General features: G+C 32.3%; 3 protein-coding genes across 3 annotated transcripts; 2 read left to right on the top strand and 1 right to left on the bottom strand.

Moving 5' to 3' along the window:
- Positions 1 to 5,738: 5,738 nt before the first annotated feature.
- Positions 5,739 to 6,602, top strand: LOC18036590 (VQ motif-containing protein 9). The gene has a single exon (XM_006426030.2). The coding sequence runs from the start codon at positions 5,843 to 5,845 to the stop codon at positions 6,425 to 6,427; it is 585 nt and encodes a 194-aa protein (XP_006426093.1). The 5' UTR covers positions 5,739 to 5,842; the 3' UTR covers positions 6,428 to 6,602.
- A 3,367-nt stretch (positions 6,603 to 9,969) lies between these two features.
- LOC18037433 (GTP-binding protein At2g22870) lies at positions 9,970 to 12,645 on the bottom strand. Its single transcript, XM_006426029.2, has 4 exons — positions 12,072 to 12,645; positions 11,925 to 11,994; positions 10,614 to 10,776; positions 9,970 to 10,380 (listed from the first exon to the last, which is right to left on the bottom strand). Exons 1-4 carry the CDS (start codon positions 12,529 to 12,531, stop codon positions 10,171 to 10,173), a joined length of 903 nt encoding a protein of 300 aa, XP_006426092.1. The 5' UTR covers positions 12,532 to 12,645; the 3' UTR covers positions 9,970 to 10,170.
- A 2,439-nt stretch (positions 12,646 to 15,084) lies between these two features.
- LOC18037543 lies at positions 15,085 to 18,139 on the top strand. The gene is made up of 3 exons (XM_006426024.2): positions 15,085 to 15,877; positions 16,468 to 16,655; positions 17,234 to 18,139. The coding sequence occupies exons 1-3, from the start codon at positions 15,286 to 15,288 to the stop codon at positions 17,951 to 17,953; spliced, it is 1,500 nt and encodes a 499-aa protein (XP_006426087.1). The 5' UTR covers positions 15,085 to 15,285; the 3' UTR covers positions 17,954 to 18,139.
- The last annotated feature ends 262 nt before the right edge of the window (positions 18,140 to 18,401 follow it).

Genomic DNA, 18,401 nt, shown 5'->3' with positions numbered 1-18,401 from the left:
TTTACAAACCGAAATTATCTTCTCTAAAAGAAAATAACTCTAATTCATGTGCAATTATATATATTCGCTCTGTATACAAATCATATTTCAAATTTTAATTATTGCAATTATCAGTGCTTCGCTATTGAATATTGATAGATAGTTAGGCAAATAACCAAATCTTTCAACTTCTTGCTCGTTGGCGCAGCCATGTCGGTATCGAAACTAACGAAAATAAAAGTAAGTTCGTGGCACGAATTTGCAGTAAAAGAAAATTCTCCAGTGTTTTTTGTTTTTATGAACCATTCAAAAATTAACAACACTTAAATCATTGATTGTTTCACTTTTAAATTATATCTAATATCTTTTTTTTAAAAATATTTTAATAAGGATATATTGGGTATATGGATGAATTTATAAAGTAAAAGATGAATTTTTAAATTTTATTAATGGGTTTTTTGAGTATATGGGTTTGTTGAGTATTTTAATGGTTTCAAATATTCTCACCCATGATTTATATGTCTAAGGCAATGGCTAACATTAAGATGATAAGGTTAAAATTAATTTTGTTGGTTTTCATTGTGGTGATATTGTAAATAAAATTTGTGATTATTATATTTATTTTATCAATTAAAATACAAGTAAAAGCTAATTTTATTCTTTTAAGGTCTGTTACTAATTTTTTCTATAAGGGGTTTTTATTAATGGATTTATCTTTGTCATCTAACTTAGGATATGTCATACCTCAAGGGATGGAATGAAATTATCATTCTAAACCCCACAAAACTGTCTGTTAGTATATTTAGTTAGGGTTGAGGGTATTTATTGTACTTTAATGAGTCAACAATAACAACAGTTAAATTTAATAAATTTTAAAGATCAAATTGAAGGATTTCATTCTAACCGGGTAAGTTAAAACTTAAAGAAATAGTATTTTTTTTTATACGGTTACAACAATCTTTTTAATAATCAATTATAAATTAATTAATACCAGCCAACTTAAGGCAACATTTAATGTCTTATTGTCTTGTTAATAATTATCTATAAAATTTAAATTATTTAATTAACCCTAAAAGTAAAATAATAATAATAATAATGCATTTACTTTAATTTTTATTTTTATTTTTATTTTTATTTTTATTTTAGTGCTAATTTGATAAATTAACTTTTTTTTCTTTTTATTAATGTCACCAAGGATATTATTACTAAGGTATTATTGTAAAAATAATAAAAAATAAGGGAAAGAATGTCACATATTTAATATTAGAGAAATTTTGTGATACTTTTTAAATTATAATAGTTAAACAAGTACTTAATTTAAAATATAATATAGTTTTGTGATACTTTTTAAATTATAATAATTAAACAAGTACTTAATTTAAAATATAAAGATTAAAAGAACATTTACTCAAAATAAATCCTACTTAATGACATCACTATCTTGCAGATAACTGGATTTTCCACTCTCACACTTCCTTCTGCATTTACCATAGCATACGTGCCAAACTTTTTTTTTTAAAATTTCTTTAATGAGCAAAATATCCAGTTAGCACTTGGCAGTAAAATTTTAGTCTTTGATCATCCATATCATAGCTTATAGTTGGAGCGTGAGTTCTAATTGAAAAATGTGTTCGGTAGAGTTTTTCCTTTTCAAATTTGTCTTCTAAAAATAAAAACATCTAAAATGTCTTTCAATAATCAATACTGTAAATTTAAAAGAAAATGAAAAATTGTGGATGGAAACAAATACTAGACATGTCAACTAGTATGAGGTATTCTAGAATATATTAGCGTATCATGTTAATCATACAATAAGTAAATGATGTTATGACATGTGTATTTATTTTAAAAATCTAAGTAATAGTTATATTAAATTGAATTACATATATTATACATGTATTAATCAATTGTATTACTTCTAATATATGTTAGAATTTTTAATTAATTACACTATGTGTCAAAGGTGTGTGGATCATTGTTGAATGATGGATATAATTTTTTGAAATAAAAAATTTAAAATGTATACTACGCTTTTATTTGATACGAGTACAACAAAATTTATTTAAAAAATAATAATAAAATTGTCTGGTTGGAACGCTTCAATTAGCTTTTAAACTATGGCTGTCTTAAAACTTATTTAAGATAAAGTATGAGTCATAATCACACGCGTAAAATAATAAATAATAATAAAATTATTATAATTATAATTTTATAATTATGAAAAAAAATATTCTACCTTGAAAAGGACCGTTACCGACCCTTTGAAAAAATATTGAAACAAAAAGTCGCGTCCCTTAAATTTTTGAACTCGTGTGAAAGGTTAGTACTCAGTAAAGCTGATTTGGAAGTCTTGGATTGAAAAATGATTTGGCATCTTTAAAAGCTAAAAACAATAACTGGGATTTTTAAGGTGCTTCGGGACTTTCTAGAAGTAGTCCAGCTGGACCTGAAAATCCGAGCAGATTTTTTTGAACAAAAGGGCATTTGGGGTCAAAGAATTCATCCTCAGATCCGATGATTGAAAAGCGAAATAATGAAAAACCGAGTCTACATTTCCGGAGAGAGCGATTGGTTTACGAGATATCGGAGCCGCTATGCGTGACACACGTGTAAACGTCGTTGGCTCGTGGGATTATTTAAGAAACATAAATGAGATGTGCAATTTTGTAGAAAGCATTTCACACTGTTTTGTACGTCACAAATATTAAACAGCGCCGAGCTGCCAATAAATTGACCGGTCACCAGTCGTCTAATTTTTTAAAATTGTTGAATTGAACGACAAATAATTATATGCCCCTTCATTAAAATCCGGATTTTTTTTTAATGCTTATACGATTTCCGTATATTTTTATAATCTTTAAATTACAAACAGTATAATACCGTTCAGAAATCTATCATTTATTAAAATAAAAAATTTACTTCTAACTTATATACAAAGAAATATTTATCTACCCAAGAGAGAATCAAGAATACCCATGGACTGAGGTCTACAAGTCCAAATGACCATTAAATTTGGATTATAATAATATATTGAGTTATGTTGAGTTACAACTTATGTAACTTTTTTTCCCTCTCGCCAACAGCAACTTTTTTCATCTTTTGGGATTGCAATTTCTCTCTCTCTCTCTCTCTCTCTTTATTTTAAAGCTTGGAATACAACTTCTTGTAGATTTACTGAATTCTATCAAAATTATCCCATCATGACTAGATTTGATCATAAACCAAAAAAGCAAAGGCCCAAATTTTATAAAGAAAAATGAATGAGGTGAAAGCTGCTTCATGAAGTCAAAATTTATTTTTTAGAAGGAGTAAAAAACAAACCCATTCTAAGTTTTGAAATCATGCATGTTAAAGATCTCTTAGGCTGTGAGCATATTTATTTGTTTATTTTCTAGATCATATTTCACATAAAACTTGTTAAAAAGTTTGTAAATGCAGAGTGTTTCCGACGGATTCTCGACGAGGACAACAGGCAGTACAAAAAGACAAATAATTGGCGTGCGTGCGTGCGTGTACTGAAAGTCGTAACTTTTACTCATTCAACTGAAATGCAAAGACTGTAGTAAAGTAGAAAATGATGAATGTTTTCTTAATTTGATAAACTGACGCAAATAGCAAGATAATGAGACAGGTGTTGTTGGCTTAAGGCGGCGATAGTGATGGCAACGAGAAAGGCCTATTTAATTCTCCACCGCCATTAAAAATTTTATTTTCATTCTCCATCTCATTTCTTAATAAATTTAATAAGGTGAAAATAAAAAATACTCGCATAGAGATCCCCGTTTCCTCCTCATTATTTATTTATTTATTTTATAATAAATATAAATATATAATTTTAATAAATTAAAAATTAAAGACTTAAATAAAATTAATACTATATTATAAAATATTTAAATTATTTTTAAAAAAATTCAAATATTTAAAATAATATCAAAATTAAAAAATATTTAAAAAGAGCGGTATCTTAAGAGAGAAAAAAAAAACATAATAATATTTTAGAGTTGAATAAAAATTATATTGTAGGGTTTTTTTTTAATTATAACCCATTTATATCAAGTAAAAATAAAAAGAATATTTATTAGCCAACACAGTAATTGATGAAATAAAAATTATTCAATAAAAATTAGAAAAATATTTATATATAATGAGGATTGAGGTGGGAGCGTGGTGAGGAGTGCAAAACTAAATCCCATCATATTAAAAATTTGGGATTATTTTTTCTCAATTTCTCAAAAATTATTTAAAATTCACAACATTTAAGGTGGACCCCCGCGAGACCCCAAACCCATGAAAAATTTTGTCATAAGTAGGCGGCGACTACAATAGATAAATTACTTGTATGGGTGACAGCTGCTACCATTGCTCCAATAGTCTATAACACATTAGACGTTAGTGTTCACTTTTTTCTTTTTAATACTGCTTTCAGAGCTTATTGAGTTAAATAACTTCTTGGCATAAAAATTGTTGTGTTACATCAATAATAAGTGGATATATTAAATCTGGGAGTTTATTAAGAGTCTAAGTATATATATATACTTATAGTCTTTTTTCTTTTGTAGTATAACTTATAGTCTTAAAGATCTATTAAACGAACATTAGTTCAAAATTTACTCGTAATAATATTTGAGAAAACATCTATCCTAACCCGAATTTTTAAGAAAGAAAATGAGATTAGTCCCGCAGAGAATTTGGAGGTGTGAGTAGGACAAGCACTGGGCCATAAGCTCCAGTGGCATATAAAATGCTTGATTGAAGCTAGGGTTTCCGAGAGAAGGAATTATTCACGTGTTGAATTTTCCTTTTTTTTTTTTGATTGATTGAGACAGCTGCAGAGAAAAATAAAAAGAGCAAAAACAAATGGTAGTGTTTATCATATGATCAATGATAACAAATTGAATTGGATGGATCCAAGATAACAATCGATTGAATAGACTTGTCCGATATTAGACCAAACTACAAAATGATCTAAATTAGCATTTGCTCTGAAAATGAATATACTGCACAAATAAACGCGTAGATCAAGTGACATGTGGTTGTTCTATCTTAATCAAGGTCCTCGGTTCGAGACTTGAGAATGTAGCTGCGTTAAATACTTATTGGGAGAGCTTTGACGCCCTAGTGATCCTACCCGGCTCGAAGCTGGATTAGTCGGGGCCCAATGTGGTGTTCGGATACCGGATGATTTAATACACCGAAAAATATATTGCAAGAATTCTTTCTTTTTTTCAGTTCTGTTTGACTTTGACCCTTCAGATCCAGAAAAATCCTTGAAGTTTTACACACATCGTAGCTTAATTAAATGAAATGCAAGCAAATAAAAAAGGTTTTGCATGCACTGCAATGGGAAGCAAATAGAAAATGGTTTTTGTTATCGTAATAATGAAATCTGGTAGCTAATTAACGTTCAGTTGCGTTTGCTCGGTCAAAGGGCCCACAACGAGTTGTGACATTTATCATAAATTGCATGAGTTGGATTGTGTCGCTGTTAGGAGGCGGCTATAGCACCTGCACGCATTACCAAAGCGATGACCGAAGGGAATACGAATTAATAATGAAGCGCACTAGCTGTGGCGACTATAGGGTAATAATCCGGATGGGACCCTATTTTTTATTGTTCATCAACAAAATTGGTCAAAAATTGAGCACTTTGACTACGCTGTTGTACCATGTCAGCAGTCACCTCTGTGGCGGCCGGTCTCAATTTTTAATTAAAAATAAAAAAAACTGATATTTAAATTTATGGGTTGCCTTGCCTTCTCAACGGTTGCATTAATATCTCTGCGTTAGCTGTTTCTATATAAACAAAGTCCAAGTCCATTAGGAATCACATGCATATGCTCATATTTACTTATTAATTACTAACATGGAAGCTCATACTTCGTCTTCATCAACAGCAGCAGCATACATGATCGGGAACAAAGAAGAAGCAATTAGGGGTGTGAAAGCGGTAACAACAGCAAACTCTTCTTATCAATCGTCGCTTCATTCGGTTCGTAAATCCCCGTTAAAGACAGTGAAGAAGCCAATAGCACCGCTGCCACCGACACGACCAAAAGTGTACAAAGTGGATCCTGTAAACTTCAGGGACTTGGTACAGAAGCTGACAGGTGCATGTGCATATGAGAATGAGAGTGAGAGCCAGCAGCCGCAGTCTCAGCGCCTGAAAAGCGTGGCACCCCCACCGATTAATGTTTCCAGTTCCCGAAGCCCATTTTCATTTTGTGGTGGAGAGTTTGCACCCCAACAGCTGCTTCCTTCACCAGCGAAGTCTCCATTCTCTGCTTTGTACAAGGATTTGATGTCAGAAGTATCATCATCGGATGCCAAACCTCAGAAGTTATCAGATTGTGGAATAGCATCCAATTCACTGGGGCTGAGCTTGTCGCCATCCTCTTATAATTGGTTTTCTTATCCTCTCCTGAGTCCTGCAAGTCTTTCCACTTTGTAGCTGAGAGTAGTTCTTTAGTTTCAGATCCCCTTCGGGATTTCATTTCTTTTTTCTTTTCTTTTTTACTTCCTACAATAAAAGTGGTTGATCTCCGTCACCTCGATCAATTTGTGCAAGACAACATTGGATTGTATTGACTTCACAACTTTTAATTTATTCAGCATTATGTTCGAAATTATGACTTTTGAATTATTGCTTCATTTTCAATAATTATTGTATGTATGTATGTATATAAAACATGGAGAGAGAGAGAGAGAGTTGCATGAGGCCAAACAGATAATTAAGAAGTAGCTTTAGACCAACAAGCGCGTAGATCAGCTGGTAAAGGGTTGTTCTATCTTAACTAAGGTTTTCGGTTCGAGACTTGGGAATGCAGCTGTATTAAATACTTATTGGGAGAGTTTTACCGCCCTAGTGGTCCTATCCGGCTCGAATCTGGATTAGTCGAGCCCTAATGTGATTTTCGAATATCAGATGGTTTAATATACCAAAAAAAATTAACTTTAGAAATTAATCTCCTTATGTAAGACTCCGTTTGTTATAACTTTTCAAATAATTTTTTTTAATTAGATATTTTATTAGAAAAACCTTTACAAGTAAAGTTTTCACTAAAAAATTTTTCTTTGTCTAGTTGTTAATAAGAGAAAGTTTTCTAAAGTTATTATGAAAGGGATGAAATAAGATTATAAAATAAGCAAAGTTTTCATCAAAAAAAAAAAAAAAGAGTTGAGCTATTAGCACCCCTTTATTGTTCTAATTAAACACCTTCAAGATAAAATTACATTAAAGGACATTTAAAAAAAATTAAACCTATTATTATTTCTCTTTCCACCAATTCTTTACACCACTCTTGCAAAATTTACCTTTTCTTTTTTCGGCCAACACTTTTGTATTCATCATCAATCCTGTTATGCTACTGTATTATTATAATCTCTTGCTAATTTCAAGATCGGATGAATACAAATAGCTTAAGAATTAGCAACCAACAAAAAGTTTTTTGAAGTCAAATACATACAAATTTTGTAAGGATATCTACAATTCACTCTTGAGAAATTGGTTCATGGACATCCAAAAATAAGAGTTTGGCTTTAAGAATTTTGAGATGAATTTGTTCTATTATTCATTTTTTGTTGTAGTCCTGATGAATTTAATTTTATTAAAGAAAGGAATTAAGAAGGAAAGAAACACATCAATTAAAGTTGAAAATTGTAAACTTGTAGGTTATCCTAGTTTACACGACAATAACTGCCACAGAAGCAAAAATGTTTTATTTGCAACACCTCATGAATCATGATTACCCAATTGTCAGTGCATAAACATCAAGAACAATCTCTCTCTTTCTCTCTTTTTTAATAGTTTTCTTATAAGTCAATCATTTCCTTAAGGATTAGTTTTAAACTCTAAATTAAAATGTACATTTGATTGAAATTAAAGATGAGAAGACTGATGGAAAGAGAACGAGAAACAAGATACCTGTATTTCAAATTTTAAGAGAGAGAAAGTTATTTAGAATAACTGAAATAATGATATTTTTTGAATTAAAGAGGGTGTTAATAGTTATGATGAATTTTCTAATATTATTAAATGGGGTACGCTTAATAGCAAGGTTTTTATAAGATGTAAGAGGGGTGCCAATAGCTCCACTAAAAAAAAAAATAGTTGTTTGATTGCTAATAACAACTTTTATTAGAATTGTAAAATTATTTTAATTAACAAGTTTCTCAAAGTTACTTTATGAAAGAATCAAATAAAATTGTCAAATAAGTAAATAAGATTTTAGAAATTATAATATTTTTAAAAAAAGGTTTTCAACCTATCCTCATAAAATGTTAAAATTTGAGCTTTTCAATCTCAACTGAAAATTTGAGCTTTTGCTAGTAAAAGGAAAATAACTTATTTAATTTTCAAAAGCTATACTTAAAAAACAAACAAATAACAACGTGAAATTTAAAAAGAATTTACAGGATTAAATAGACAATTATAACCATTTAATAACTCATACTAATCAGACACTAAGGCTATGTTTGGTGCAACTTTTCGAGTAAAGTTTATTTAAATATAGCTTTTATTAGTAGAGTTTTTACAAATAAAGCTTTTACCCAAAAGATTTTAATTGTTTGGTTATCAATGATAGCTTTTATTAAAAATTATAAAATTACTTTAATAGGTAAGTTTTTTAAAATTATATTATAAAAAGAATAAAATAAGATTGTCAAATAAGTGGAGGATATATTAGGTATTCTAACATTTAAAAAAAAAATTAAACTTCAACTTCTAAAAACCCAAAATTTGAGTTTTTTCTTATAGAGGTAAAATAACTTATTTAAATTTCAAAAACTCTACTAAAAAATCAACCAAATAACAACAAAATTTTGATAGCTTATGAGATTAAATAAGCACTTATGACCATTAGATAAGTCATACCAAACATGTACTAAATTACATGCTATCTTTTTTTTCTTTTTTTTAATGCTATAACATTAAAATATTTGGTAAATTTTCAAAAATACTACTGTCACTAAGTCACATGATCTCTTACTTTTTAAGTTATAACATTAAAATATATGAAAAATTTTGGTAAATACTACCGTCCCTATTGTGACTTAAAAGTTAATTTAATTTAATTCTATACTTGTAAGATTAAAAAAAAAAAACTTATGGTGTCTTATTATCTTTGCTATTTTTAAAAATTATTACTCAAAACTTATATTAACTACATTAATTTTTATTTTATGTCTATTTTATATCCACAACCTTTTCTCATATAGCATTTGTAGCTTAAAAAGTTACGGTGCTAAACGGGATCTTCGTTTATTGTGGTCACCGTCTTGTTCCTTTAGCTGCTTACTATTCATATCCGAGCCTCAAAGGATGAAGGTGGTAAATTCGTCACCTTAAGCATCGGGATTTTCATCTTGAAACTTGTGAGGTAGACATATACAATTGTCTTGGATACTTTCGACATGATAATTAATTATTCTGTATGTATAAAATAAAGCAAATCTCCAATATACCAATCTACCAACTACGCTCATTAATGTAATAATCAATATCTCCAATACACCAACAAAATAAACAACTAGCAACCAATCCATTTATGAATCCCTCAACCGATAAAGTATTAAACGTATTTTTAGGAACACCAAAAACACAACTCCATACACCTGTGGCTGTAACGCCACCATCCCACATCCATACTGCTAATAACCTGACCCGACATACCATCACAGACATTCACACTACAATTAGCAAGTACAAAAAACTTAATAATCAACATTGAAGATTTGTCTGCCCTGAAATATCTATTGCACAATTCCTGCTTGGACGTGTAGTAAAACTGGAAAAAGTAGTAGACTTGACCTGAGACAATGCATTTAATTTCTTTGTATTTGCCGATGACTATGATATGGTCCAAGGAGTTACTTTATTGACTAAAATTTTCAGTTTTGCTTGCAGCATGATTAATCTGCAGATTCATAAATCTCCAAAACCCACAGAATATTGGGCCCTAGAAAGCATATGGAATAAGAATAATACTGTAAGCCATAAAATATGGTTCATCTATATTTATATATACTCAGAATCACTGTACAAGTCATTTTCCGCATTTTGGTAGGATTCAAACAAGTTCATGAATTTGCCTTGAAATCAGGGAAACAGGAGAAATAAAAGGCAATTCAGATAGAAAACCTATGTGTTCATGTACTATTTCAAATTCAGTTACATGAGGGTTGACTCTGCTACTATTGATCCCAGTAGTTCCGAAGCTGTGACATATGCAAAAGAAGCTCATCTCTTCCCAAACCAGTGACACTGCTAGTCATGATCCAAGGGGGATGATGAGGGTAGTTTTCTCTAATCAGCTGTTGAAAACTCTTGATGTTCTCATCAGGCCTTCTTCCTTTTGCCACCTTCATCTTATCACACTTTGTGAAAACAAAAGTCAACGGTATCTGTACCAAGCAGAAATATCAAAATACTCTTAGAAGATTGAATTTTCACATTGTTTCAGTAGATTGAACCAAACCCCTCCTCAACCCTAGTGTAAACTAGATTGAACCCACAGATCTGTTATACCTCCGCAAGAGGTTTTAACAGTTGAACCAATTGATACCCACTACCTTGTTTCAGTAAGCTAGCAATATAATCTGTATATCAATGAAACTTAAGATAAAGAGCAACATACATTGTTGCGTCCAAGCCAATTTGCACAGTCTAGATCAATCTTTTGAGGAGGAACACTCGCATCGATGAGAAGTAGGACGCCGACCAAAGATTCTCTATTTAAAAAGTAGCCTTTTGTGAATGAGGACCAATCCATCCGAGTAACATCTGGTGCTTTAGCAAAACTGCAAACAAAGTGCACCCCCTAAACATTATGTGACTAACAAATAATCCATGCCTTCACTAGGTTTAGTTAAACTAAAGTGAACTATTAAGCCAAATTACAGATTACAGAGTTTTCAAACAAGGCAAACAAACTCCAGAAGGATGTAAGGTACACACAAACCCCTAATCTACAATTGCCAGTAACATAGTTGATGAAAAAGACACCCCAGGTATAGATCACAGACATGCAATTTCACAACACACCTTCCAAGGTTTACAAAACTTGGTTCAAAGTTCAAGCCAATTTCAAACTTTATGACGGAAGCAGAAGAATATATACTAATGAAGAAAAAACGGAAATAAGACAATGGACCAGATGTGCAAATTATAAGAAAGAGAACATCCTCAATGAACAACAAGGCCGTAACAAATGAACTGACATAAAACAGAGACCTGCCAAACATATCATCAAGAGAACTGTCACAGAGATTTCCAAAGAGTTTCTTACAATCACAAAATAATCCAAAATTATTTAAAATTTGACACCCAACTCCATTGATTGATGCTCATGGAGTGCAGAAAAGTATTAATTTTCTTCGGCTTTTCAGAAATGAAAAAGTCGATGGTATTTTTACTCCGTCCGGTCAGCTATCCAACCATGTCCACTTATATATTACAGAAACCTACACAGCTTCAAAAATAGTCTTCTTTCAGACAAAGATAAATCCGCGTCTTCCATCGCAGAAAAGTTAACATCGGAAACCTTTGATATAGTCAGTACAACAATGAAAATAATGCTTCGTTAGGTCAATTTCCCTGCACTTAACACAATTTCAACTAGGATCAGATACTAAGGGCAGTATACAAGAGAAATTCTATCCTATCTAACCTATGAAAGCCTAGAAAGTTCAACCCAGCAGATTCACAAAACTAGATTATTAAATGGAGTTTTGGATATAATTAGCAGAGGAAAATATAAAAGCAATACTCTTGTTGTTTTTAGACATTAAACTAGTTTTAAATTGTATCTGAAAACTGCTTATAAGAACTCCTGAGAAATCCATTTTCTTTCAACTATTTCGTACCCCCACGTTTTTTTTTTTTAATATTTCCGCATACACACAAATAGTATACTTGATAAATTACTTACAAAGACAGAAGAACTTACCCATAACCAGGCAAATCCACTATATACCAACTTTTATTCACCAAAAAATGATTAATCAGCTGAGTCTTCCCTGTAAAACTCATAATTTAATTACAGCGAACAGTTAAAAAGAAAAAAGTACATTAAACAAGCAACAAAACAAAAAACCTGGCTTTTTGGACGTGAGTGCAAGTTCTTTCTTGCGAACCAGAGCATTAATAAGCGACGACTTTCCCACATTGGATCGACCCAAAATTGCAAACTCGGGTCGGTCATCTTTCGGACAATCCTTAGCCCGACCACTGCTTTTCACAAACTCGACTTCTTTAATCTGGGAATGACCCGCGTAGGGTCCTACTACAATATTCGATCCGGGTAATATCATGTCCTCAGTTACCTCGTCTGGGTCAACACCAGGCGGCACGAATAGGACGGTCCGAACGAACCGGGCCGTGTCTGATACGGTTTGTGATTGTTTTGACGTTTTCGAGGCTGAAGTCGCATGGGGTCTCCGGTTCGGGCTTCGGGTGGAGAACACCAACTGGGTTTTGAGAGAGAGAGCAAACGGATATGGTTTTGGAGATGGTGAAGCTGAGAAGAGAAGGAACAGACGATTTCGAAGTAACATTTTTCAGTGGGAGTTCTTGGGGTTTTGGGATGGGGCACTGGGGCTATGCAGACTTAAGCACCGAGACAGAAACGACGCCGTTCCAGCGATGAATTGAAATTGCTGCCACCTTTGCTTCTCGTTCTTACCATGCTTTTCAGTTGCCAAGTAATTTGTACTAATATTAGCGTTACAGTTTACCCAAGAGTTTACCGAGGTGAACTCAAAAAGCAATTAAAATTTTATAATTAGAAGTGTGTATAGATATTAACCATACATGAGGGGTTGAGAAAGACTTGTTTTAGCGTTTGTTTGGTATGATTTGTTTTATGGTTATAAGTGCTTATTTAATCTAATTAAATTTATCAAAATTTTTATTGTTATTTTATTTTTTTAATAAACATTTTGAAGATTAAAAAAACTATTTTATGGCTTAAATTTTAAATTTTATGGTTTTTGAGAATAAATGGAATTTTTTTAAATGCTAAAATATCCTCTACTTAGTTTATAATCTTATTTTATTATTTTCATAAAATAGTTTTAAAAAAATTTACCTATTAAAGTAATTTTATAATTTTAATAAAAATTCTCTTTGACAATCAAACAACTAAATTTTTTTGAAGTAAAAGTTCTACTTAAATAAGCTTTACTTAAAAAATTATATCAAACGGAGCCTTACTTGGGGAACGGGTTGTGAAAAAGCTTGATATCTTTGGAATCGCCATTGTTGAGAGTGAAGAACTTAGTGATTGAAATCCTATAAAACAATAATCCACGTGCTTAAATCAGAAGTTAGAGTGACATGGTAAGCAAAGAAGAGAGAGTAATAAGAGGAAGCTTGTAGATATTGCACCCTTCCTCTAATATACTTGTCTACCTTTGTCTATACATTTGAGTGATGACGTCTTTATAGAAGAGAAATAATTAAGTGAGAAAAACCTATCTTTTATCTTGTATCATTTGAGTTTTGTGAGGACTACAACTTGTATTGTTTGATCATATTTAGATTAAGACATGTTATCATATGTGAGTTCTCATGAAAAAGTTATAAATTAATTTTAGTATTTGGTAAATTTTTTTACAAATCACTTTTGCAAAATAATATCTTCCTAAAGCATATTTTGAAAAGAAATGAAGAAGTATCTTTTAAAATTAAAGAAGTTTGCATTTGAAAAAATTGATTCATTTAATAAAAAGGAGAATTTGATTTGATTTGATTTGTTAAATAAACTGATTCGTTTATTTATTTAGGATCCATTTGTATTTTTTAGGATATTAATTTTATGATTTTTGTTAGGGGTGGGCAAAAAAAGCATGGTTTTAAAAACACCGAACCGAACCGGCGATTTTTTCTAATTTGGATTGGTTTTCATTTTTAAAAAAAACTGAAATATATCATTTGTAAAAAAAAAAACTGAAATGTCAGTTCGGTATTCAATTCACTTAGCTGAACTGAAAAACCGAACCGAAAAACCGAATTAATTTTAAATTTTATTCAAATCGATATGTGTTAAATTTTTTTTTATAGATCCAAATATTGAGTTGAAAAATGCCTAAAGTTGATGTTGATATTGATGAAGATGAGAGAATGTTGTTGGCGTTTGTTTCTAAATTTTATTTTTATTTTGTGTTGTAAGTTGTAATTGTTATTATTTTTATTTGTCTTTACAACATTATGATTATGTTTATGTAGATGGAGTATTGGAGTTTGGTTATGTATTTTGAAATTTTAATATTTCATATTTTGTGAGTACCTTATTAGTAGTTAGTAAGATATTAGTGATAAAATGTGTTTTGAATACTTTATATTTATTGTTAATATTTGTAATGAAATTAGGATGAACTAATTGTTGAAAAAAATTATTACACTCATGAGACCCAATGAGCTAAAAATTTAAAAATTTAAAATAGGCCCAATAGGTCTAGAACCGAAAAAACCAAACAGAACTGAACCGATCTGAAAAGATCCGTTTGAGTTCGGTTCTTATTCGGTTCTTTTTATAAAATAACCGATTTAAATCGGTTCTACTTAATTTCAATCTGAACTGAACCGTGTCCACCCCTAGTTTGTCATTTTATTTTACTTGATTTTTGCTCATCAATTATTATTTTTGTAATCTAATCCATATTCAAATTATTTTGTTATTAATTTTGCATAAAAGAATTAAATGAATTGTAAATAAATCCAAAATTTATTCGATTCATTTAATTGTACATCAAAAAATTAAACGAATATTTGATTAATAAACAAATTGAATTCGAATATAATAAATTTGGATCTAATTCATTTATAATTTGATTTAAGTTCAATTTGCTTATTCTTTTTGCTACCTTGAAGAAACGCATCGGAGTTTATTGAGTCAAACACATGTTTTTGTTTTTGAGGTGTATGGGCCGAACTCAGGGCTTTTGAATGAAAGCTCAGGTTTATGCTTGGCTCAATGTGGGTTCGGCACACTTGAAGCCCGAGCTCGGACCCTCGTAGACCGGGCTAGAAGCCCAGGGAGCTCGGGCCCCGGTAACCCAGGCGGTGAATGAGATTTTTGGTAAAATTTTCAATTTAGTGAGAATTTTCTGAAACTCGATCATCTGGTTGAATTGAAAGGTTTAATGGCAAGGCATCCGTATGATGTTTTCTGATTGAATTTTGTCCAATCATTGATAAAATACACAAAGCGACCAATAATTCGAAACGACGCCGTAAAGAAGTGTTATCCCTGGTAATAGAAAGTTCAACAAAGGGAATCGCTGGTGACAACTCTCACTCAACCGAAAATGTCATGGCTTGCTAGATCCATCGCCAACTCGCTTAAGCTTGACGATGACGACTACGAAGAAGGACACTCACCTATGAGCAACACCACCACTGCTCCAAATCAAGATCGAAATCAAAATCAGTCAACGGCCGACTCTCCACGCGGCGTCAAAGAGGACCTGACGGAGCTCACGAAGTCCTTCTCGCGCCAACTATGGGGCGTCGCCTCCTTCCTAGCTCCTCCCCCGGAGCCGCAAGAACATCAAACTCAAATTCGCGATCAACGCCAGCAGTCCGATGAATCTGACCAGCAACCTCAAATTAGCGATCGACACGATCCGGAAGTCTCTGACGAGGCCTTGATTGAAGGAATCAAAAGCGATTTCGCCGAGATTGGTGGCAAATTCAAGACCGGAATCTCGAAATTGTCGAATAATATTTCTGTTTCGGAGATCACGAAAATGGCATCTAATTTTCTGCAGTTTGGATCGGAGGCTGACCCGATCGATGCTGTTGGTGTTACTGAAGAAGTGTTGATGTTTGCTAGAAACATATCGCTGCATCCTGAGACTTGGATCGATTTTCCTGTTCCCGACGATGACGATTTTGATGGTTTGTTATTTCTCTATCAATGTGATCTTATTATATCGTAATTTTGCTTTTTTGAAAGTATTAGACTATTTCATTCTTTAATGTATTTACGATTTTGCTTGTGATATTAAGGGCTCCAAATGTAACCAATGAAAATGTATTTTCAAGAGCTTTAGGCATTTACTATCCCTTCTAAGGCGTGTTGTCTTTGGATTCCCACTCGTATGTGATCTGTGAAGCTTGAAATTCCTTAAGCACAAATGAAATTCTATTATCATTTTGATAGAAGTCTGGTCAATTATCATGGCCAAATTTGTTTTCCTTTGTTGTTTCTCTTTTACGAGATCTATGCCTGACATTATTACGTTCTGAACTTTTTCTTTCTATGCTCATTTATACTCATATGCCAAGGGCTCAATATTCTAAATGCAAACAGTGCATCAAACAAGAGTTTTGTTGCTTTTGGCACCTGAGAAACTGATTTGTTTTATAAAGAATCCTTTTGGTTGGGTTAGGTACAAGAGCCACTCTATTTTCATTGTGCATGACTTTTTCTTTTCCAAGAAAAGGAGTCATCCTGACATCAGTTGTGTTTAATTTGTTTTTTTCAGATTTTGACATGTCCGATGCTCAGCAAGAACATGCTTTGGCTGTTGAACGTCTTACACCAACATTAGCTGCTCTCAGGATGGAACTTTGCCCAGGGTATATGAGTGAAAGTTGCTTTTGGAAGATCTATTTCGTACTTTTGCGCCCTAGACTCAGTAAAGAGGATGCTGAAATTTTGTCAACTCCCCAAGTAAGTTGTTTTGTTGCTACATAGTTTTGTATTTCTTTCTTTTACAAATCATTCAATATCTGTTGGATCCAGAGATGCTCAACTCATCGGTTTGTTCTGGACTTCCATATTACCTACATTCGATGTCTGAAGGCAGTTTTGAATTCGTATTCCTCTTTTGCTTGAAATGATAGAGTGTTGATGTTTTTGGGAATTCTCTCTCACTTGTGAGATGTTTCTGGAATTGTTCCATGAAAAATTTGTGGTTCATATGGCTTCTACACCAGTTCACTGCTCCTCCCTTCTTTTTCCTTTTCCTTTTCCTTTTCCTTTTATGGGTGGTAAATATTATTAATGATTGTGCTGATATCTTAACAATTTTTAAGCCAAATAAAATTGTAGGCAACTAAAATGTTGTAAAATACATGGTATTGAATTGCAAAGGTACAGTTTTCCTAACAAAATATGTAGAGCCTTTGTGAAAACTTGACATGAATGTCAGCTAACCACATTCTTTCTGTATCTGTTCTGATGTTTTCCATTTTATTTTGAGCTTATGTTGCCGGTCATTTCTAATAGATGACTGTGAATGCCTGTAGATACTGGAGGCCAGAGCAATGTTGGCGCAAGACCTGCAGAACAGAGCTAAGTCAAAGCCTGAACCAGTTAATTCTGAAGTGCCATCTGGTTCCTACAAAACTGATGAAAGTGGTGCGTCCTGTTTGGGTGAAACTGCTGAGTTACCCGAGAAAGATTGCCATACTGTGCCGTGTCCTGTGCAGTCTGAGTCAGTGCAGAAATCTGCCACTGATGGAGACCCTTATATTGTAGCAATTGATTTTGAAACAGACAAGCACCCAGTTCAAAGTACTGAGGTGCAGGTTGTTGACAAGACTGTTGTCAAGGAAGAGACAGTGGACCTGGCCAAACATCAATATTCACTCTCTGGTTCCTCTGTTGGAGTTGAAGAGAAATTTGAGGATGATGGCGATGATTGGTTGAAAGAGGAAAGTTCAGAAACAGTTGGAATGAGTGGTTCCAAAATGCATCTGGAAAATGACGAGGACGTATCATTTAGTGATCTTGAGGAAGAAGACGGGGATGTGCCTATAAGTTATAAGAAAGTGACATCTGGTTCTGATTCTTCAGCAAAAGACTCACGGGACTGGGTTCAACTTAGCAGGAGCTCCTCTAATGCAGTAAAGGATATTAAGTCAGTAGGTGTCAACCCCACTGCTGCTCATCAGGGAAGCCCTCGCAATCCTGAGTCCAAGGAATCCAATGATTGGCTTGATGTTGATGATATTGATGAGATGTGAAAATGCCATACTCGCCTTCTTGGTTGTCTGTATTATCAATTGTTCTTTCGAACTTGTTAAATGTTAATAGCCTGCATATGGTTTCTCCAGTCCAAGTTAGGCTTTGGTTGCTATATGCTTGTACATAAAACTCTTATCAAAATTGAATAATGATATGCAAACGAACTATGCCCTTGTTTTGTTTGTTTTTTCGCATTCTATTATTTGAATTTTATGTGCGAACAATTCAGCACATTGCATGAGATCCCATTTTAATTCGATCCGGCAATTGCATACTGTTATTTTAAAATCGTTGGGAGAGAATTGAAGCACTAGAAACAGGCAATAATATGGCGACTTTGAAGCTGAAATATTAACCGAATAAAAGGGTTATTTATATTCTAAAGATTAATTTAAACATTCTATTACTCTTTACAGTCATGTATTAAATTTAAAATATTAAATTTTA

The sequence above is a fragment of the Citrus clementina genome, unplaced genomic scaffold (assembly GCF_000493195.1).
Source record: "Citrus clementina cultivar Clemenules unplaced genomic scaffold, Citrus_clementina_v1.0 scaffold_7, whole genome shotgun sequence".
Classification (NCBI taxonomy): Eukaryota; Viridiplantae; Streptophyta; class Magnoliopsida; order Sapindales; family Rutaceae; genus Citrus; species Citrus x clementina.
Note: the sequence above shows the minus strand (reverse complement) of the source record. Positions and strands in the feature narration are given on the sequence as shown.